This window comes from Hippopotamus amphibius, chromosome 2 (genome assembly GCF_030028045.1).
Source record: "Hippopotamus amphibius kiboko isolate mHipAmp2 chromosome 2, mHipAmp2.hap2, whole genome shotgun sequence".
NCBI classification, from domain to species: Eukaryota; Metazoa; Chordata; class Mammalia; order Artiodactyla; family Hippopotamidae; genus Hippopotamus; species Hippopotamus amphibius.
In genome coordinates, this window is record NC_080187.1 from 5,796,453 (window position 1) to 5,818,113 (window position 21,661).

Consider the following 21,661-nt stretch of genomic DNA (forward strand, 5'->3'; position numbering starts at 1 on the left):
CCGCTATCCTGCCCTCTCAGCCCCTCTCCCCCAGACCTCAGCCCCCAGTGAATCACCCGCTCAGCAAAGGAGAAAGTGACAGGGCAACTAAAAGCTGTGCAGGGCTCCTGCTTCCAGAGGAGCCAAGAATCTATTTTGTAAAGTACCAGCACTGTATATTTCTATTTTCCTTCCTCAAACCAGCTATTATCTGACAAGTGACAGATTTGGTGTGTAAAGACCCAGCAGGCTCCACGCTCAATGGCTGGCTCAATGGCTGCAGTCTGCCCGTGACCGGGAACGTGCTTCCCCTCCTCATGGTCCCACAGCCTCCTGGAGCCCTGGGGTGAGGCGGGGAGGCGACAGACCGCAGTCCCTTGAGGCAGCAGGCACAGCCGAGAGGCCCCAGGTGGGACAGAGCTGCACTAGCTGAGCTCCAAACCTCCAGACCGAGATTGCGGTGGGAATGGTACAAATAGAGAATGCAGACTGAGTTTCAGACCCGAACACATGCTATCATGGACCTTCCCCTTCCCCAGAAAGCAGCCCACTCCTGTGTCTCACAGAGGAGGAAACTGATTCAGGGGCAGGTTTGGTTACCCTTCCAGGATCACTTGATAGTGAACCGAGGAGTGGCCTGAGTCAAAACCTGGAATCAACACCAAAGCCTGGGTCCAAACCACGGCTCCGTCCCACCCGCACCCTGGGCTCCCTGCTCAATGATGCAGCCCTGGGTTCCTTTCCCACCAGTCAGCCTGGGGCACGTGGCCCGAGCGTGTTCTCCACCAGGGACCTCTCCTTCTGGGCCTCAGCTTCCCCATTTGTAACCTGGCAGTGCTGTGGGGGCAGGTGAAGGGGTGGACATCAGGGAGCCCTGGAAAGTCAAAGGCAGGTTCTCCTGGGGGATGGGTGGGGGTCCAGGCCCTGGGGGCCCCACCTGGCCAGTGCAGACCCATCACCCCTGCCTTCACAACCTGGCTGGGGGGTCGGAAGAGACATTGGGTGAAGGTGTTTTGTAACCTGGAAGGTGCCTCACAATGAGGTGGGCACCCAGGTACTGAGCTCCGAGTGCAACGCTGGGCAGGGTACCCCCCATGTTGGCACCAGTCCCCATAGCACTTGGGCCAGGGAGGCCAGGTTAGCCCCGTTTCAAGGCTTGGTTAATCACTAACAGCAGGGCCTCCGTTAGTCAGCTCCCCTGGGCCAAAGGCACAGAAATAGATGAAAAGCAGGGCTTGGCCGGGGCAGCAGGGGCACAGGTGTCTGCTGAAGCCACTCTGTCCCCTCCCACCTGAGCCCCTGCCCTCTAAGCACGGGTGCCTAGACGGCCCCGGATGGGGGCCAGAGTAGAGCAGGGGCTGCCATTGCACCAGGAGCCCACCTCCACCTTGGGGACAGCTGAGCGCCCAGCAGAGCTCCTGCCACCCCGGTGCTCCACCCACCCTGGCGCTCCCCCCACCGGGAGCTCCACCTACTGGAGCCTCACTCACCTCCGGTGCTCCACCCACCCAGAGCTCCACCCAGCGGAGACCCACCCACCCGGCGCTCCTCCCACTCCGTGCTCCACCCACCCAGAGCTCTGTACAGCCAGAGCTCCACCCGCTCGGAGCCCCACCCACCTGGAGTTCCACCCCACCTGGCGCTACACCCGTCCAGAGCTCCACCCACCCCAGAGCGCCACCCAATCCTGTGCTCACAAACCCTGTGTTCCCCAGCTTCTCTCTGAGAGCCAAGGCCACATGGCTCACCTGGTGAACTCGGTGAGCGACGTCCTGGACGCCCTGCAGAGGGACCGGGGGCTGGGCCGGCCCCACGTCAAGGCTGACCTTCAGAGGGCCCCTGCGAGGGGATCGCGGCCCCGGGGCTGCGCCAACGGTGAGTGGGGTGGTAGCTGCCTTCCTCTGGTGGCCCCGAGTGCCCAGGTTCATCCCCACATTGTCCCCCACCTGCCCCGCTGACGAGGAAGCACTGCTGCTGTTGGCCGAGGACTTCCTGCTGTTGAGCGCCCTCCCTACAGCTTCCTGTTGACCCCTCTCCCAGCCTGATGAGGTGGGGCTCACTGCACCCATTTTCCAGATGAGGAAAGTGAGGCTCAGAGAGGGTGCTCAGTCACCGCATCCACCCACAGAGAGGCAGAGCCAGCGTCTGCCCCCAAGGCCAGTGCTCTGGAGCCCACTTGACATTGCTGGATGGACAGACAAGTCAGAGAGACCCAGGAACAAGGAGGGGGGTGGGGGGGCTGCGGGGGGCGGGGGAAACGGTCGCCGGGCGCAGTGACCTGATGGCCTCCCCTGTCTCAGGCTCTCGGCCACGCGACTGTCTGGACGTCCTCCTGAGTGGACAGCAGGAAGATGGCGTGTACTCTGTCTTCCCCACGCACGACCCCGCCGGCTTCCAGGTCTACTGCGACATGCGCACGGACGGGGGCGGCTGGACGGTGAGTCTCCTGGGCTTTGCGGCGGGCTCGGCCAAGTCCCGCTTCCTCTGGGCCCTGCAGACGGTCAGTTATTAATAACTTGTTCAGTTATTCAGTAGATGGTGAGTGTGCAGGAGATAAAAGGGGGCGCGCGGCTCTGTGAGCAGAGACCCCGGTGGTCTCCAGGCAAGGAGCCGTCGTGATTTCCTTGTGCCTTTTGGTTCCTGCGTGGGAGGGAAGCAGGAGCAATGGAAAGGCAGGGGTGAGACAGCCGTAGGTGGCCCTGAGACCTCCCTGGTGCCCGGAGCAGGGGGTCGAGTGGTGGGGCAGAGGCCCTGGCTTGAAGACCTGGGGGTCTCCGGATCTACCGGCTGGGAAGCCCCTCCTGGAGCAGGGTCGGCTCACTGGTCTCCCATGGTCTCTGTTGCAACTACTCAACTCTGCCTTCACAGCGCGAACGTAGCCACTAAACAGCGCTTGGGGGCTGCATTGGTGGGAGGCGAGGGCGAGGGCGACACGGTTAGCCATCCCGAGTGGGAGGCAAGAGGGGGAAGCCTGAGCGAGGCGGGTGGGCGGGGGGTAAGCAGATGCTCTTGGGGGGACAGAGCCTGCTGTCAGGAGCCGGTGTGAGAGCTGCTGAGAAGCCCCCGAGGACGCCGAGACAGACACACCTCTAAACCTCTCTTCAAGCTCCAGAGGAGAGCGTTTAAATGTACTGGATTCACATCTGGGCCTAAAAGAGCTTTTGTTTTCCTAACTCAAGCATCTGAGTTACGGCCTTCGCCTCTGGGAACCCCTCGGTGGGCAGAACGGCTCCAATGCACCAGCCGGAGCCCAGAAATCAGAGTGAAGCGTTAGGACAGGCTAAATTAAACACCGCGACGCCAGCCCGGGCCATGCATCTTACACTCCGGTGGACTTAGAGCCAATCTCCCGGGAAGTCAGTCAGGATTGGGGTCGGGAGACGGGTAATTCCTCTGGCCCGGGCTTCGGGGGCGATTAGAGGGGAGTCGATGAGGTGCGCCGGCCTGCTCAGCCCTCCCGCTCAGACATCTGGATCACCCGGCCTGGAAGAAAGGCCATTCTCAGCTGAGAAGTGCTTGCGAGGCCCATACACGTTAATATCCATTTGGGCTTCCGTCAAAAGCAATCTTTTCCCAGATACCTCTGGGCATCTGTCAGGATCACCACCCTGCCACACGGAATCTCTCGGAAACTCAATTGTTGTTTGGGAGGGAGCCGGCCACCGCCTTCCGGGACCCCGATACCATCTATCCTCATTAGGCTCCGTGTCCGAACGGCGGGGCCTGGAGTGCCAACACCGGTGGACAGGGCGCCTGGGGCCGGACATGCCAACCGGAGCCTGCTTCCCAGAGAGCCGGGCCTGGACGAGGATGGGGCTCAGTACCGCTGCCCACTGAGGGGCACTTTACAGTTTATATACCACTGCCCCGCCCGGCACTGCGCCAGCCCTCCTCCAACCCCTGGAGGCTGGCAGGGCAGCCTCAGAGAGGGCAAGCGATTTGTTCAAGGCTGCCCAGCAAATAAGCAGCCCAGCCTCATGCAAGTCCTTGGAACTGACTGTCACACGGTGTCACTTGTCAGTTCACGGGCTCAACCACGGGGTGCCAACCTCTGCAGGGCCAGAGGAATCCCCAACAAGCTGCCGGCCTGGCAGGGAGCTGACTTGTGTGAGGACTGCGGGGCTGGGGGTCGGGGTGGGGGGGAAACGCAGAGGAGAGCCCCTCACCCCGCCTGGGGCGGCCAGAGAGGCTTCTGGACTGGTAGGTCGGGGTGCTGGGGGATGCGGCCAGAGCGGTGTTCCAGGTGAAGGGAACGTGTGCGGGGCGGCAGGGAGGTGGCAGGGCCTGTCCTGGGACCTCGGTGGCTCCGCTCTGCTGCTGTATGGTGCTTGCGGGGCTGGGTCAGGGCCTGGCTTCTGCCTCCAGTGGCTTCTGCAGGTGCAGTAGGAATCGGGCTTTTCCGGGGGGTGGGGGGGGGAGGGGGGCAGAGTGGGCTCCTGCCGCCCTTGGGATTTCCCCGGGGAGGGAGTGACCCAGAGACCTGGGGCCGAGGGGAAGAGGCTGTGAGCCGTAGTTCGGGAGCGTGAGTCCCATGGGCTGCACCCTTGCTGAGGGTGTGGGTGTCATCGCATGGGAATGCGGCCACAGGGCAGATGGACGCACCCTGCAAGGTGGCCTTTCTGCTGCTGTGGCCACTGGCCGCTGGCCCTGGCTGAGCCCCTCTCCTCACTCACCAATGACCACAGCAACCCAGGCCACACAGGGTCACACTGACCAGCAAACCCACTCCTGAATCCGACCTGTGCACCCACCCCACCCCTGCCCCAGAAAAGGAGGGGGAAGACAGGAAGGAAAGGCCACCCCCTGCTGACCTGTGACCCTGGGTGAGGGGCCTAGCTTGGCCGCTGGGTCCTTTGGGAGGCCTCCCGGGTCCACCCCTCTGCTCCCTTTTTGCACCTGTCACAGATGCGGCTAAGCAATCACCTGTCCAGGTGTTGTCCGTCTGGGTCCCAGGCAGGCTTGCGCTCTGCAGGGCGGCGACTCGTAATCTGGTGTCTACACAGCGCTTGCACACCATCTGTGCTGCCTAATTACTTGCCAGACAGGTGACTGTTCGCATCTTCTGGCAGTGGAACTTCGTCTCTCAGAGCCTCACTTTTCTCATCTGTTAAGTGGGGATAGCGTAGTGCTCTCCATGGTGGGAACAGTCAGAATGCTTCGCAGGCTGCTCACCTGTAGGGAAGGAGCAGGGGGAGGCGGAGGGGCAGCAGGGGTCTGTGCTGAGCCTTGGGGATTCTCTGCGAACTGAGGAACCTGGCTCCACCCTGCAGGATCTTCCGGTCAAGCAGTGTTTTTTTTTGTTTTTTTTTTTAATTTTTATTTTTTTGGCACACGGGCTTAGTTGCTCCGCGGCATGTGGGGTCTTCCTGGAGCTGGGATCGAACCTGTGACCTCTGCATTGGCAGGCAGATTCTTAACCACTGCGCCACCTAGGAAGCCCTCAAGCAGTGTTTTTTAAAGCAGAGAAAGATTCGTAAAAACAGAAGCCAAATTTCTTCATTTGGAAGGTGATGCGTGGGACCAAGGAGCCATTTCCAGCTCATCTCCCTGACCCTGTGAGACTAGAAAGGTCTCATTCCCTCTTGGGGCGTCCCCTTCCTCGTCTGGCCAGTGGGGTGGTCCTTGTATGTTACGTGGCCATCTTTCAGGGCCTGGGGAACAGGGTGACCATGCCCAGGTCCCCAGGTGGGTTTTATGGTTGGAAGGAGGGCCCAGCCCGGCACCAGCAGACTGGGTTCCCTGCTGTCCTGCCCCATGACCCCCGAGGCACAGCCTTGCCCCCGCCAAGATCCACCTCTGCGGTGCTGCCCTGACGGCCAAGCCCTCATCTTTGCATAATCCCCAGCCAGGGTCACAGAAATCAGGTCCAGTTCAGCATCTCCTACCGCGGGGACCTGCGATAGGATTGATTCTGCTCTGCGCCCCCACTCGGATCCACGGCTCAGCCACCTTCCCCCAGCACCATGAGCCAAGTGGCCTGGACCTGCATTTTCTGCCAGGCATTTTACTGCTGTGTGGGGTCAGCCGGCTCAGATAGGCCTCTAATTGGCTCCCCTGCGAGAGAAAACCTCCGCTCCCACCGGCCCCATTCCCTCCCCACCTGAGCTCCCCAGGCGGGAGGAAGATCCTTGTCCCAGGGGGAAGACATCAAAGGAGCCGCCACCTGAGCAGAGCCTAGCCCAGCAGGGGGATCAGGCTCGCAAAAGATGAAAAGCTCCCAGCCCCAGCCAGGATGTGGGTGACAGGGCTTCGGGACACACTGGGGATGCTGCGTAGGAGGACTTGGGAGTCCACCAGGGGTGCTGGCTCCTCCCTGTGTCCCAGGGCTGTGGTGGCAGGAGGGCCTGCCATGACATCAGTGCCCCAGGCTGCTGCCTGGCTCTGAACTGCTCTGGGGAGCCCTGGGGCGCCTGCACACACGAACAATGACCACAGGGACTGGTGACCACCCCTCCCTGGTCTTTGACCGATCTGCTCTGAGAAGACCCGCCTCTGTCCAGAGCAGTTTGGATGTTTCAAACTTTGAACGCAGACGGGGCGATGCACGTGGAGCTCAGCCCGGTGCCTCAGCATCTGATAAATGGCAGTTCTGAGCGGTGTTTGCCAGGAGCCGGCAGGCACGACTGCCAAGCCTGGGAAATGTGGCAGGGCGCCAGGCCCAGGGGTACCATTTGCAGTCAAAAACAAGGAGTGGGCCCACTTCCTTCTGGGCTCGGCAGTGGGTTCTGAAGAGGGGGAGGGAGGATAGACCTACTGTGCTCCACCCTCCACTGAGCTTACACCTTTTTCTTCGTTGCTTCTTTGCCGTGACCCTTCAGGGGTGACGAAGGGGCTGCTGATGGGGCCTTTTAAATAGAGAGACACTAAGGCTCGGAAAGGGGCCGTGACTTGTCTGAGGTCAGATGGCCCGTGAGAGGCGGAGCCAGGATTTGAACTCAGCTCGGCCTTATTCCGGAAACGGTGCTCTTGCCAGAAAGCCCAGGCACTGGGCCGGGGGTGGGGAGGGGGGCTGCCCAGAGGCGTCCGGGAAGGATTTGAGGAGGGATCACCTTCTGGGAAAGCGAGCAGAGCCTCCTCAGGGGCCGCCTTTGAAGGGCTGCGTTTGCTCGCATGTCCAAGTGCTTTGTTCTTTAGAAACAAGAATCCGCCTGCCCCACAGCCCGCCGCCCCTCCTCACGGAATCGCCGGCTCGGGGGGCCTGGGAAGCTGGTTGACGCCGCAGCAGCACAACCAACAGGATTCTGCCTGTCATTGGTTTCCACGGCACCTTCAACAGAGTCGAGGAAACATCTCAGATGCTGACGCTTCTACAGCGACTCTTCTATGTGGGGACCCTTCTACGGTGGCAGACACCCCCTCCCCATATCACAGCGTTTGGACCCACCCTGCCCCTGTCTCTTGCACCTCAGCTCCCCTGACCACCTGCCAAGACCCTGCTCAATCTGCAGTTCAGCTAAGCATCTCCTCCTCTGGGAAGCCCTCCAGGACCACCCTCCCAACCACCCCAGCAGATGGCTCATCCTCCTCTGAGCTCCAACAAACATAACCACAGTTGTTACCCTTATGGAATGCCGTGTATCAACCAGCACATTTAACCGTGTCACCATATCCTTGTGCGTTGGAGCTGTTTTACAGATGAGGAGACTGAGGCACAAGAACATGCCAGGTTGGGAGCTGCTCTGCCCTGAGACTGCTGGCTTGTGCATCTCTCACTCCTGGGGCTGTGAGCTTTCTGAGGGCCAGAGTCCCCCTGAGTCCAGGCACACCACACGGGGTCTGGAGCAGCAAACCTGTCATTCTGCAGAAGAGAGAAGCCAAGACTTAGATGGTCACCCTGCCAGTCAGCTGGAGTCTGGATAGAACTTGAGTGTCCCGGGTGCCAGCCCGGGACGTTTCCTGGGGCTGGCCTGGCTCAGCTGTGATGAGGGCTAGGGGGGCTCACGGGTGTGGGGGAGCAACATCCATCCCCATTGGACACCCCTCAGCCACCCTCAGTCTGTACTGTCAGTCTCTCTTCTTCTGGCCTCAGTGGGCCCCTGCCTGGAGGTCGCCCCGCCTCTCCAAACCTTAGTCTTCTCATCTGCCAAATGGGAGCATGACCCCCTCCCTCCTGGGCTGTGATGGGGAGGGCTGTGACTGTCCTTGAAGGCACTGTGGTGACCACAGAGCCAGGCCCCAACACTCAGGAAGAGTCCATGCTCTGGACAGCATGGCAAACAAGCGGCAGATCAGATAGGGCCCGTCTGGGGAAGGGGCGCCGGAGGAGACCAGACCTGCGGAGTGCTAGACGGGCCCTGGGAGCCCATCTGACAAACACGGGACAGTCAGCCACTCGACTGCTCCCCACTCCCCGCCTCCCGCCGCCCTGAGTGCAGCCGCTCCTTCTTTTGAAACCTCGCGGCACCATCTGCAGGACCATGTGGGCCCAGTGCTCCCCTGGCACAGCCTCCCTAAGCGGCACTTGGAAGACGCCAGGCGGCGGGCGGCTGGCTTCTGAGAATCCACACTGAGAAAACGCGCCCCGTCTGTCTCCCCACTCGTGGCACCTGCCCAAGAGGCCGCAGAAGCGGTTCTACATCAATCACTTTGCAGCCAGAACCCTAGGGAGCAGCCCCAGGAGCCAGACTAATGAATGCTTTAGCCCCGAAGTGAATAATTAGTTTGTTTCCCTACCTCTCCCCCACATTTTTGCCTAAGTGGGGACCCCTCTTCTGTGGGCAGGGTAGAGGAGGGGGATGTGGACACGTTTATCCTTTACTCGCTCCCCTCTTTGTATCTTCCTGTCTGGCTGGTCCTTGCTGTGTAATTGAAGGCCTTCTGGTTGGTGACATCCGGCCATCCAGCGTCCCCGAAGTCCAGCTGGTTTCCAGAAATCTGAAGCCACAGCTGCAGTTCACCCTGAGCCTCTGAGTCAGAGAAAGCATACTCCCGGGAGCCTTGCAGGACCCACGGATGCCCTGTGGCCTGTGCACACTTGAAACACGCTCCTACTGGCCACCACACGCTGTGAGCGGCTCCAGGGCAAGGCCAAGGTTTCAAGTCTGAGATCCCAGCCAGTGGCCGGCGTGCTCGGTCACTCAGTGTTTGAGCCAAGGAATCAGGACAGCCCGTGGCAAAGGCTGGCAACATCAAACTGTGGTGTGTGTTCCATTGGCCACTGGAGAAATCAATTTAATGGGCTTTGATCAGCATTATTTTTTTTAATCAAATAGAGTGGAATAGAATTCATCTTAAGGGCAAGTATCATTTCGGGAAGATTGTTTCAGATACAAACAGCTGTGAGCGTGTGTGTGTCGTGATATGAACTGCATTTCCCTGGATCATGGTCCAGAAGTCTAAAAGCCACTTCTGCAGAGCCGTGGTGTGGATGGGTCTCAGCCCTTCAAGGGTGGGTCACACTTCGTTACTGCTCAGAGCAAAGTGCCCAAGTTAGCAAACGATGCTGTGGCCTGTAAGCTGGTGCAGATTCAAGCCCCCTTGTAGGGATGTCTGCCACTCTCAGCTGACTGCAGGTACTTTGCCAGGTGGAGGAGAAAGGCAGTGAGGCCCAGGTGGCCTTGAACGTGCACTCACCCCCTCTGATCATGCACCCAGACCGAGCCCCAGTGGGCAGCGGGAAAGAGGGGCTGAGGACGGTGGGCTTAGAGGTCAGTTCTCGGCATAAGAGGCCTGGCAAGGAGACCAGGGGGCACGTTTGGGACGCCCTGGCCAGTGGCAATGAGAACGTGGACATGGGCCTCCGGGTGTCCAGCCTGGCCTCAGGCTGAGGGGTGAGGTGTGGGTCAGACTGTGCACTCATGGCTGCCTGACTTCTGGCCAGTGTCCAAGCTTCTGTCTCCTGTAACGAGGAGAAGGGCCAGGGGACACAGAACTGGGCTCCCGGGGTTGGGGTAAGGATGTGCGCTGCATGAGGAGGACTTACCCTGAGCATCTGCTGTGGTCAGCTCTCAACCCCAGCCGGTCTTGGCCATTCTGCCTGCCCGTCCCAGTTTCTAGGGTTCATGTCCTTCCAGTGCCTGGAAGCGTGGCATCCCCACTTTCCACTTCATAATAACAGGAACAGGAAAAACAACATCGACGGCAATAATAATACCAGCCACTCTGTAGTTTATTCCTCGCTGAGGTCCTGGGAGATGGGCGAATCCGTGGGTGAGGAAAGTGTGGCCCGGGGAGCGGGGAGAGGAATGATGTTCCCATGCTGCACGGCGGGAAACACAGGGCCCAGGACCCGGCCCTTCCTCCGGGGCCACCCTGGATTCCCTCCCAGCCCCGCTGGCCATACCCCACTTCTCAGATCAGTCCTACTTCCCACCTGGGTGGGGGTCCCCTGAGCGAGGCCTCCCCCTGTGGTGCCCTGCCCCACGGGCCCTGACTCGGTTTCCCCAGCTGGTTCCTGACACAGAGGTGCTCAATGGAACATTTGAGTGAATGAAAGGGGCTTGGGGCCGCCCCCGGGACAGCTCAGGAGAAGATGTGCCCAAGTCTGGAAGGAAGGGCAGGGACCAAGAGAGAGGGGAGGCAGGGAGGCCCTGGCCAGCCTGTGTCCAGAGGCTGTGGGCTCCTCGGCTGGTGTGGAATGACCACCGACGGTACGCCTCGCCCTGAGCTTACTCTCAGGGGGTCGCTACAGTCGATGGGGGAGGTGCTGCTGGGATCCCCATTTTATAGATGAGGAGACTTAGGCTTCGAGAAGTGCAGTGACTGGCTGGTGCTGAAAGTGGCAGAGCCCGAGCTCTAGAGCCCAGGCTTGTAACCACTGCCTCCCTAACCCCCTTGTCGGCCCCAGCAGCCCCCCTCCTCCTGCAGAAATGGGCTCCGCTGTCTGATGCCTTCTCCGGGGAGCGGCTGAGCTTCTGCCAGGATTAGGCTTTTCAAAGGGCACGTGCTCAGGGTCTCAATCTGCGGTCATCAATACCGCTCTCTGCTGGCTCTCAGATCTCTGAGCCTGATCGAATTTCCTTCCGAGCCCGTCCCTTCTGAGGGCTTTCACGTGTCAGGGCTGGGCCAGGTTGCAGGTAGCGGAGCAAGGAAAAGGGTGTCACCTCTCTCCCGCCACGTGACGTCAGATCTGCCCAAGCGCCACGACGGAGGGGTCCCCGCGGACAGATGCGGAGCTGCGGGCAGACGCAGTTCCGGACGGCTGAAATCAGGCTGCTTAGTAATGAAATGGGCGGCCGCAGCCCCATCTCTAGGCCCTCAGACGCGGGTGCAGATGGAGGCTGTGGGGGCAGGTGCTGCCTCTGCAAGTGAGCAAGAAAAAGGCTTGTTAGACAGAAGGAGTTGGGGGGTGGGGGGCCAGCCGGGAACAGGATTGTCAGCGGATCAAGGCAGCTCTGGCCTGGACCAGCGTGGTACTTATTTCAAAGCAATTTAACCGATGGGATTCCCGACTCCCAAATCAAGAATGTTATTAAAATGAACAGAGGCCACTCGGCTGCTGTCGGTCCCCGAGTCACACCCCTGCTGCCTGTGGACTCCTGGGCCTCCCCTGAGGGGTGGCCGGGGCTCTGCTTTCCCAAGCCCCCACCGATCCCCTGCCCGGGCTCTTTATAAGGGGGGGTCTGTGCAGTGCGTGACTCCAGCAGGGGCCTATTGAGAGACGGAGCTCTGGCGGCCGGGCCTGTGTGTGTGTGTGTGTGTGTGTGTGTGTGTGTTATCGGGTTTTAAAAACTTGAGAATGGCTTTTTTTCGGTTTTGTGTTGACCTGGGAAAAGATATAGGGACCTTTGCTCATCCCCAGCAGGGATGGGACCAGTCCAGGGTCCCTCAGCGAGGTGGCAGAGGTTGGCCAGGAAACCAGGCTTTCTCCACTGCACCCCAGTCTACCCGGTTCCTTCTTGAAGGGGTGTTTCAGGGCCCGGGGGCATTCGATCAGTTCCACCTCGGGCCACCCCGTGACCCCCGAGTCCCTGCTCTGCTCCAGGGCCTGACGGGATCTGCTGAGGGAAGTGAGGCCCAGCCCCTGCCGTCCCCAAGCGGACAGGTGAGGGGAGGGTGTGGGGCAGGGGGATGCACGCGGGTGGGGTCCTGGGAAAGCCGGAGCCAGCTCTCCATCCTCATCCTCCCTCCGCAGGTGTTTCAGCGCCGGGAGGACGGCTCCGTGAACTTCTTCAGAGGCTGGGAGGCATACCGGAACGGCTTCGGCAAGCTCACGGGCGAGCACTGGCTAGGTGAGACCCCTGGCGCCTGGCCCGCGGGGGTGGGCCTGCCCTCTCCCTGTGCACCGCACCCTGTCACACCTGAGCACCCTCCTCACGTGGAGGCCGTCCAGGTCTCCCAGGTTCCATGCAAAGGGGGTCAGTGCGTCCAGCGTGAACGCGCTTCAGGAGCAGGAAGCCAAAGGCGGTGCGCTCCCGGGGGCAGGTCCCGTGGAGAGGAGTGCTTTTCCTACCGGGGACGCCCTGGGACCTGGTCGTTGTCCCAGGTCAGGTGGCTGTGGCCAGTGTAGGCACTGTGCCAGGTGCCAGAGGACCAGGACTACCTCAACGCTGCCCTGCCCTTGGGGGCCAGCACTGCCCGATGCTGTGCTCGGGATACCAAGGGCGCATCTCCCCAAAGAGCGGCCCGTCAGTGCCCCCGGCAGCACCTCCCACGGCCCTGGAGCCGCACATATTCCTCACCTGGCACAAAGTAAGGGCTCAACGAGCTTATGTGAATATTATTATTATCACTATTATTTACTTACTATTTATCTTTAAATTCACTCAGTATTTTAAAATTTGAATAGCTCACATAATTTCATTCTAAAGAATAACATCCATGAAAGTTACAGGTCGGGCTTCCTAGGTGGCGCAGTGGTTAAGAATCCGCCTGCCAATGCAGAGGTCACGGGTTCAATCCAGCTCCAGGAAGATCCCACATGCCGCGGAGCAACTAAGCCTGTGTGCCAAAAAAAAAAAAAAAGAAAGTCACAGGTCATGTATGTATTTGAGAGGAAGTTGTGGCCTGGGGTGAGGTTCTGGGTTTTTTGTTTGAGATAATTCACTATTTTAAAGTGCACAATTCAGTGGTTTTTAGTATATTCACAGAATTGTGCAACTGTCACACTATCTAATTCCAGAACACTTCTTCCACCTCCAAAAGAAACCCTGTGCCCCCAAGAGCAGTCATCCCCCATTTATGTTTTTAACATACATTACAGTAAATGCATGGCATTAACCATGTGCCCCCCGAGCATCATTTGAACGACCTTGAACACCCTACGGCACACCTGTCCCACCTTAGCTTCCCTGGGCACGGATATTGGGAACCTTCCCAAGCCAAGCAGGAAGGGAAGGGGCGAGAGCACGGTGGAGGTGTGTAGCTGGCTGGGAGCACCAACCGGAGGGCTGGGCACCGAGCTCTGTGCTCCAGCTGGGGGTCAGGAGGGTCCCAGGTCTGCAAAGCCTGTCAGTGGAACTGGGAGAAGGTGGGTCCCGGGGTGGGGTCCAGGAGCCTGCCCCCTCCCGTGTGCACAGAGGCACCTGCTTTGCACTGTCATTTGCTTAATGTCCAGCTCCCTCCCACCTGGAGTCCATGAGGGCAGGACCCTCCCTCTGCCCTGTGTCCCTGGTGCCCAGGCAAGCATCAGCCGGACAGGAGAGGCCAGACACCCCAAGGTGGACCTCGTGACCTCAGCCCCTACGTACCACGCTCCTCCTGAGCCATGACATCTTATTTACATCAGCCCTGACACTGCATGCCCACCTAGGGGAGGTACTGCTGTGTCTTCTCTTTTAGAGACGAAGAAACCAAGGCTCAGAGAGGCGAGGGTACTGGAGCCCAGCCAAGCTCTGAACCGTACCCTGAACTGAATCAATGAAAGTGGGGCAGGATAGGAGTCAGGGGAGAGAAGCTTCCAGGTGGGGAGTCCCCTCTCCATCCCCCATACCCAGGTGGGTGTATAAAGATAGGGAGAAGTTAGGCAGGTGGGGTCCCACCCCTTGGAGCTGAGTTGGTTCCTCTGCCACTCTTGGCATCTTAATTGAAATCTACCAGCAGCCGCCAAGTGCGAGAGAAGCATGTAAGCGGGGCCTTGATTAGCTGCTGGCAGACAGGGAGCCCTGACAGGAATGTCAACTCAAGTCCAGCCCTCCACTGCCCCGCACTGTTCCCTGCGTCTGCTTTTCCACACTCCCCTGTCACCTTCTCATCTCGTGTTTTGTCTTTTCCTATTGAGTTACAGGAGCTCTTTATATATTAAGGTTATTGATTCTCTGTCAGATACACATGCTACATAGTGACTCCCAGTCATTTGTCTTTCAGCCTTTTGTTTTGGTAACATTATTGCTTATTTCCTGGAAGCTTTAAACCTTTATGTCGTCAATTCTGCTAGTCTTTTCCTTCCTATCTTCTGGGTTGTAGGCCCTGCTTTCCCCTCTCAGTTTTGTAAAAATGTCTCCTATTTTTAAAATGCTCTTGCAGTGTTAGGTGGTAGGCTCAGATCTGTAATCCATCCGGGAATTCACTGGGGTGATGATGCGGGTCTAGGTATTTTTCTGCCAGCGCCTTCTTGAGCTCTGTGATCTGAACTCTGATGGATGTCGGGCTTGGACCTTGGCTCACCCCAGGGGGACAGGGAAGCCGGGCCGGGGGGCAGGGGGTGTTGTGAGCATCCTGTCCGATCAAAAAGGGCTGGAGAAACCCAGAGTGTAAAGACTGAGGGGGATGGAGGCAGGGAGGGAGGTGGCCTTCAGGGGAAGAAAGGTAGAGACGAGGGTGAACTGATTCCCAGAGGAACCCGGCTCTCCCTTAGCGCACCTGCCCAGGGGCCGCTCGTGGGCACTGGCACGGCACATCAGGAACGGAACCCTCCTTCGCCCGAAGGGGTGCTGTGCTAATGGTGGGTGCCAGAGGCCACTCGGTGGTGAGGAAAGGACTCTTTCAGCATCCCCGCTGGGCTGCGCTCCCTCTTGCCCTATCCTGGATCAGATTAGTTGTCCTGGGCAAGAACTGAATGAGATATTTTAAATGTCTTGAAGTATATCAATCTTTTTTAAAAAATAATTAATTAATTGGCTGCATTGGGTCTTTGTTGCTGCACGTGGTCTTTCTCCAGTAGTGGCAAACGGGGGCTTCTCTTTGTTGCAGGGGGTGGGCTTCTCATTGCGGTGGCTTCTCTTGTTGCAGTGCACGGGCTCTAGGTGCACAGGCTCAGTAGCTGTGGTGCGTGGGCTTAGTTGCTCCGAAGCATGTGGAATCTTCCTGGACCGGGGCTCAAACCCGTGTCCCCTGCATTGGCAGGCAGATTCTTAACCACTGCACCACCAGGGAAGCCCTCAATCCTTCTTATATACATTTAAAGTGTACAATTTGATATTTTTTCTTGTTTCATCTATTTTATACATATTAATGTATATATGTCAACCTGTTAACAGTAGTTACTTCTAAATAATTGTTTACGAAAGATGATGGGTTGGGAAGATACATTTTCACTTCATTCTTCACGTACAACTGTATTGCGTTCGTTTGTTTAAAGCCCATGCATTATTTTCACGATGATGATGGAAAGCAGTGTCCACTTTGAGAACGTAAATGATAGAGTTCTAAAGTTGGAGGGGGGCGGGAAATACCTTAAAAGAAAAAAACGAACTGAATGAGAGCACAGAGTCTGGGCGAGTCTGCCTGGGTTCAAATCTCAGCTCTGCCACTTACCAGCTCTGTGACCTGGGCCAGTTCCTTGACCTCTCGGTGCTCGTTCCCCCCACCTGTACAGCAGGGATAATAATAGCACCTGCGTCATCGGATCCTGACAGCAGCAGCAGACACCTGGATAATGTGTGCAATGGGCCAGGCCCTGTTCTAAGAGCTGTACAGGGACCTTTAATTAAGTTGGACTCATTCTAATCCCACTGGCTTCATTAATCCACGCGACGCGCTCATAGCAGTGCCTGGCATTTGTAAGTGCCATCCGGGTGGTGGGGGGCTGTTGTCAGTGGTGCCTATGGTCTGCCCTTGACAGCTTGGGAAGCCCTCTGGCCCTCACTCCAGGGGGTGCAGGCTGGGGCCCATAGAAGGACAGTGGCTTTTCTGTGAGATTCTAGCCCAGGGAGGAGCGAGAGAGAGGCAGAGAGACGAGGCCCTTATCCTCCCGAGGCTGGGTCCTCGGCAAGGAACGTGGATGGATGCTCTGAGGTTGTGGCAGGTCTGCTGTTGCTCTTTTTGTGGCTCCTTCTCTTTTGCCCTGGCCCTGGACGGTGGACCAGAGGCTTCCCTCTGGGCTGGATGGGGAGGGGCCCGCACAGCCCTCACGCCCCAGGGGCGTGCACACGCTGACCCAGGCAGGAAAGGAAGGCAGGAGGGACCAGCTCAGGAAATGTCACTCAGTGCTGATAACTTGTAAGGCGTTTAATTAAACGCCCTCTTAATCAAGAGGTAATCAAACTGGCAGGGAAGTGTGAGTGTGTGTGCATGAGAGGGAGGGGGAGGGGGAAGGCCTGGCGTGAGACCCCAGGGTGGGTGCAGGAGAGCCGAGGAGGGGAGAGATGGGATGGGGCGGGGTGGGGTGGGGGAGGAACAGGGTGTGGTGAGGGGGCATCCAGAGCAGGCCCTGGAGACAGCAGCGGGCATGGTCTTCTGCTTCTTATCTACTAAGCCAGCACTTCTTGAGCACCTATTGTGTGCTGGGCCCACCTCGGATGCTGGGGTTCCGCAGTGAACAGGGCAGTCACATTGCTCTCCTGGAGCTTTCACACTGGGGAGAAGCCCGACAAGGAAATAGGCAGCTGGGACCAGAATGATAAACGCTGACGGGGGGCACCCGGCTTGGCAGAGGTCCTCAACCTCGACAGGAGGTCAGGCAGCCTTCCCGAGGAAATGAGACGTGACAATGAACAGAAAGTAGCCACGTGAGGAGGAGGAGGGAAAAGTGTCCCAGGCAGAAGGAACAGCATGTGCAAAGGCTCAGAGGCCAGGGAAGTGCGTGTGAGTACCAGATCCTGTCTGGCTGGAGCCCAGAGTATCACAGAAGATAAAGGTGCCGTCACCCCTAACCCAGGGGATTTTCCAGACTCCTCCTGACTCCTGCAGCCTTTCTACCAGCCTTCAGCTTCAAACATTTGGAAAGCACAGCCTGACTGAAAGCGAGCACAGAAAACATGAAACATGAAAAACTGTCAGTCCTGTTTCCTGCCAAACACAGGCCTGCAGGAAAAAGGAACTAGCCCAGGGCTGAGAGCACACACCTGGTGGTGGTTGTCCCTTTCTGTCACCAACCACATGAGTTTAACTCCTGTCTCTCCTTGGTTCTCTCTGGGGAGGTCACTCCCTAGGCCCCCCAACTTCTCTCACCGTCCTCTTCCCCCATTCCAGGGCTCAAGAGGATCCACGCCCTCACCACGCAGGCAGCCTATGAGCTGCACGTGGACCTGGAGGACTTTGACAACGGCACAGCCTACGCCCACTACAGGAGCTTTGGTGTGGGCTTGTTCTCCGTGGACCCCGAGGAAGACGGGTACCCGCTCACCGTGGCCGACTACTCAGGCACTGCAGGTAGAGCTCCAGGCTGCAGGGGGACGGGGCAGGGCAGGGGCTGCCAGGCAGCCTCACCAGCTGGGAGAACAAAGGAGGTCTTTCGGGGCCTGGGGCCAGGATCAGGGCTTCTCACCATCACCTTCAAGTCCCCACTGGTCCTCACCCCAGCCACTTGAAGCTCGCAGGGCCTTACCTGCAAAACCACCCATTTTGCAGATAAGCAAAGTGAGCCCAGAGCGGGGAATCAGGACATCTGGAGTCTGGGCTCTGCTGAGCCTCTAGACCCCCTCTGGGCTGGGTCTCTCCTCTCAGGCCAAGGCAAGAAAGCAAGGGAAGGGCGTGTGTGACAAAGCCAGGAGGAGGCAGAGGCCGCCTAGCCGCAGCGACAGCTTTGGGGACCACCAAGGCAGCACCGTGCATGCCTGTGAGCTGCATGGGCACCGAAGGTGGGGGAGGCAGGTGTGCCCGCACATGTATGCTCTAGTGTGCATGGGGCGTGAGGGCACAGGTGTGCCCCCGTGAGTACACACCCGTGTGTGCGCCTGCGCAGGGGACTCCCTCCTGAAGCACAGCGGCATGAGGTTCACCACCAAAGACCGCGACAGTGACCACTCGGAGAACAACTGCGCAGCCTTCTACCGCGGCGCCTGGTGGTACCGCAACTGCCACACGTCCAACCTCAACGGGCAGTACCTGCGCGGCGCGCACGCCTCCTACGCCGACGGCGTCGAGTGGTCCTCCTGGACCGGCTGGCAGTACTCACTCAAGTTCTCTGAGATGAAGATCCGGCCGGTCCGCGAGGACCGCTAGTGTCCGGCCCCGCCCACCGCCCGGCCCCGCCCCATCCCCTCGCCATCCTCTGCCACCCCTCCCCCGCCGCCTGCCATCTCCACGCCCACCCCCAACTCCGCCCCTGCTCAGATGCCCGCCTGCCCTGCCCGCACGTGACTGACCCGCCCTCGTGATGGGGCAGGCAAGACCAACCCCGACACTAAGCACCCCCTGAACAAGTGAGGCCAGACATCACCTTCACACTGTCCCCACCCCCAATGTGCCCCTGCTGATGGGAGCGGGGCAAATCTGACCACCCCAAATTCTGCCTGCCCGGACCTTGGCTCCTGGGCTAAGGGTCTGCCTTCCCTTGGCCAGGAGTCTGCCACGTGCCCCTTAAACTTTGCCAGCCCAGACACCTGCAGTGATGGGCACACCGAGGAGGGGCACATGGTACCCCTGGAGGGCTTTAGGCAGACAGAGGGAAGGGTCAGATCTTTCTGGATCAGGTCTGAGGCCAGCCTCCCCTGGCCCTCCAGACCCCTCCTCATTTCTCTGGTGCCTGGAGGTCCCACCTCCTTACCAAGGACTGGGAAGTGGCTGGTGCTAGGGGCTGCCTGTGGCCATGGGCTGGGTGGCCACGCCCCCTATGCCCTGAGGCCAGGCTGGGGTGCAGCTGCCTTTGGGAATTCACACCCCAAGGTGACTGAGATCAGTTCCCTGGAGCCCCCCACCCCTCCACCCCGATGTCTCTGCAGGCCCAGAAAGTTCCGTTGGCTGCTGTGCCCAACCTCCTGCCTTGCCTGGGCAGCTGGAGACCCGCCCTACCCCATCCTCCTGTCTGTGGGAGGCAGGGGCAGGTCCTGCACCGCCATGCTGGGCTGGGCCGGGCCAGCGAAGGCCTCTTGATTTTCTGGGCTTTGGCGGGGCTTGTGCCACCCCTGCCACCAGTTTCCAGGCAGGGACTCCGGGATCCTGCGCCCTCGTAGGAGCAGGCCTGGAGGATGAAAGCTGACCCGGAGGGGTTTGCTGGCTATTCCCCTGTCGGCCGACACAGCCGTCTCCGTGGGGAGGCCGCCCCCTGCTGGTGATTGTGGGTGTTGCCACCTCGGGTCAGAGGAAGGAAGGGCCTCACTGGGCAAGTGGGGAGACTGAGGCGCCCGCCGGGCGCTCAGAGACATTTCTCACTGAATCCTCTCCACGCCCAACGTGCTGTTACTGCTCCCCCAGCAGGAACCACAGGTTCCCAAGGCCAGCGGCCAGGAAAGGCAGGGCTGGGACTCTAGCCCTTAACCCCCTGCTCAGCAGCCTGGGGACCCTGACGCCTCTGCCTTCAGAACCAAGTGCAGGGCTGTGTCTCCAAGGTCCCACCTGTGGGGACCTGAGGGGGCCCAGGAAGTCAGCCTGGAGACCCGCCCAGAGGGCGGGCAGCCCAGCGACCCCTCCTCAGGCAGGGGGTGGGGGGCGGTTCCTTGACAGGACAGCAGACGGCGGTCAAGTGGGAGAGCGTGGGGTTCAGCTCTCCCTCCCCCTCCCAACAAGGTGTGTGGTCCGATAATAATACATCAGAGTCAGCCAGGGGCAGCAGGAAAGGCCCCGAGGGCCACTGCCTCCCCATGTGACCGGGCCGCTCCCCTCGAGCCCCACCCGCTCGTCGAGTTCGGCGAGGTTTGCCGGACGAGACCCTGTCCCTGCCCTCCTGGAATCAGAGATGGCCGAGGAACAGGTGATGACAGCCCGGTGTCACCAGGGCAGTGCCGGGAGCACACGGGTGCGGGCGGGAGGGGGCAATGGGGTGATGTGCGTAGGGTGACTACGGGAGCCCCCCCCCCCCCGCTGGCCCCTTTCCCATCCTCTAGAAACCAAGAGAACCAGCCCACCCGGGCCGCTGGGACCCCCAGCCAAGGGAGCGGAGGCTGGGTGGGACCCTGTGTCCTCGTCCCAGGGAGCCCCTTTCCCCTCCAGCTCCAGGCTGGAGGCAGCTTCTGCTGCCAGCCTTGCAGTGCCAGCCACTGTGTGGAACGTGCCAAGCGCCTTCTGATCTGTCATCAGACAAACTCCCGGTGAGCGGGACGTTCGCGGGTTCACAGATGTGCGCGTGCATCAGGAGGCTCCGGGGCGCTCGTGCCAGGGCTTGGCCGAGGGACAGACGTGTCACGGCTTGGGCCTGGTGTGCGGCCGGGCGAGGATGGCTTTCAGGAACGTCTGGCCCACCTGGAGACTCTGGTTCCTTCCCACCAAGAGCGCCAGCCCCGCTCCCAGCCCAGGCCCGGCACCCCTAGAGACACGGCGGGACCGAACGCTGGCGGAACGGGCACAAAGCCTGTCATGGTGGGGACCGCCGAGGCCAGGGCACCCCCCTTCCTAAAGGGCACCCCTTCACAAGCTGGTGCTGAGCACAGAAGGTGCCTGCCCGCCGGCCCTGGGCCAGGAGGGTGAGGTGAGCGAGGCAGGCCTGGGGAACCCACAGCCTGATTTCAGCGCAAATGGCCGTCACTGGAAATGGGAGTGACCACAGAAGGAAGGGGGCCCTGGGAGAGCTCGGGGGAGCAACAGCCCTGCCGAGACCGAGGGATGACAGATGTGTGCAAAGGTCACCCGGGACCCACGGGCACTGCACCTGAATCCTGACCCACGATCACGATACCTGAGTTGATAGCTTGGTGGTGGGGTGCCTGTGGCCTGATTATACCACGTGACCTGGCCAGCCCCCTCCCCCTTTTCCTTCCTTCTCCAGTGAAGAGAGAGCCCAGCAGGGAGCAGGGTGGGCTGTCTACACTGGGATCCTCAGGCAATGCATCTGTCCCTCTCTTTCCACAAGCACAGGTAGGTTCTGTGGGGTCCGCCGATGGCCTCATTCCTTGCCCTTCAAACTTTGGATACATCTCTGGGACACCACCCAGGTGGCCGCCCCAGCTCCCCGAGTCCAGAGGATGGACAGACACTGGGTTTCCACCCTGATGGCCTCAGCACAGTTGGCAGGAGGTGAAGACAGAGCTGTGGGCAGGTCTCAAATTGCATGCTCTCCCCTGCAGCCGTATGTAAACAGGTGTTATATAATGTTTGCCTTGGGGCAGAAGCAATAGTGACACCCAAGGGCCCACCTCTTCCTGGTCCCCCATGGCCACCCACCCTCATCCACGCAGGCCTCTGGCATGGAAGCTGGGAGCCCCGTCACCCAGGATTCAGAGGATTCATGAGATCTACCAGCAGGAACTGCCAGCTGCTTCCGCTCTAGCTGAAGAGGAGGAAGGCCATGGGGGCGCCGTGTCTGCTGACATGGGGGGATGGGGGCAGGTCTCTGACCTGTGGAGTTTGAGAAGCAACATGCCGACAGGAGAACCCATTAGGGGATGTACAGACAAGGACACGAGGCTGTGGTCCAAGTGGCTGGAGCCTCCCCAGGGCCCGTTTCTTCATCTGCTACCAGGGAGAGGGCTGTCCCCAAACCCCGAGTGGG

General features: G+C 59.7%; 1 protein-coding gene across 1 annotated transcript in view; it reads left to right on the plus strand.

Annotated features, from left to right (window-relative positions):
* The window catches only part of FIBCD1 (fibrinogen C domain containing 1), a 30,442-nt gene extending 12,133 nt beyond the window's left edge, over positions 1-18,309 (plus strand). The window contains exons 3-7 of the mRNA XM_057723055.1: positions 1,695-1,854; positions 2,280-2,416; positions 12,053-12,149; positions 17,269-17,448; positions 17,981-18,309. Of these exons, the coding sequence (XP_057579038.1) occupies positions 1,695-1,854; positions 2,280-2,416; positions 12,053-12,149; positions 17,269-17,448; positions 17,981-18,240 (834 nt within the window). The 3' untranslated portion in view covers positions 18,241-18,309. The remainder of the gene's footprint in view (positions 1-1,694; positions 1,855-2,279; positions 2,417-12,052; positions 12,150-17,268; positions 17,449-17,980) is intronic.
* The last annotated feature ends 3,352 nt before the right edge of the window (positions 18,310-21,661 follow it).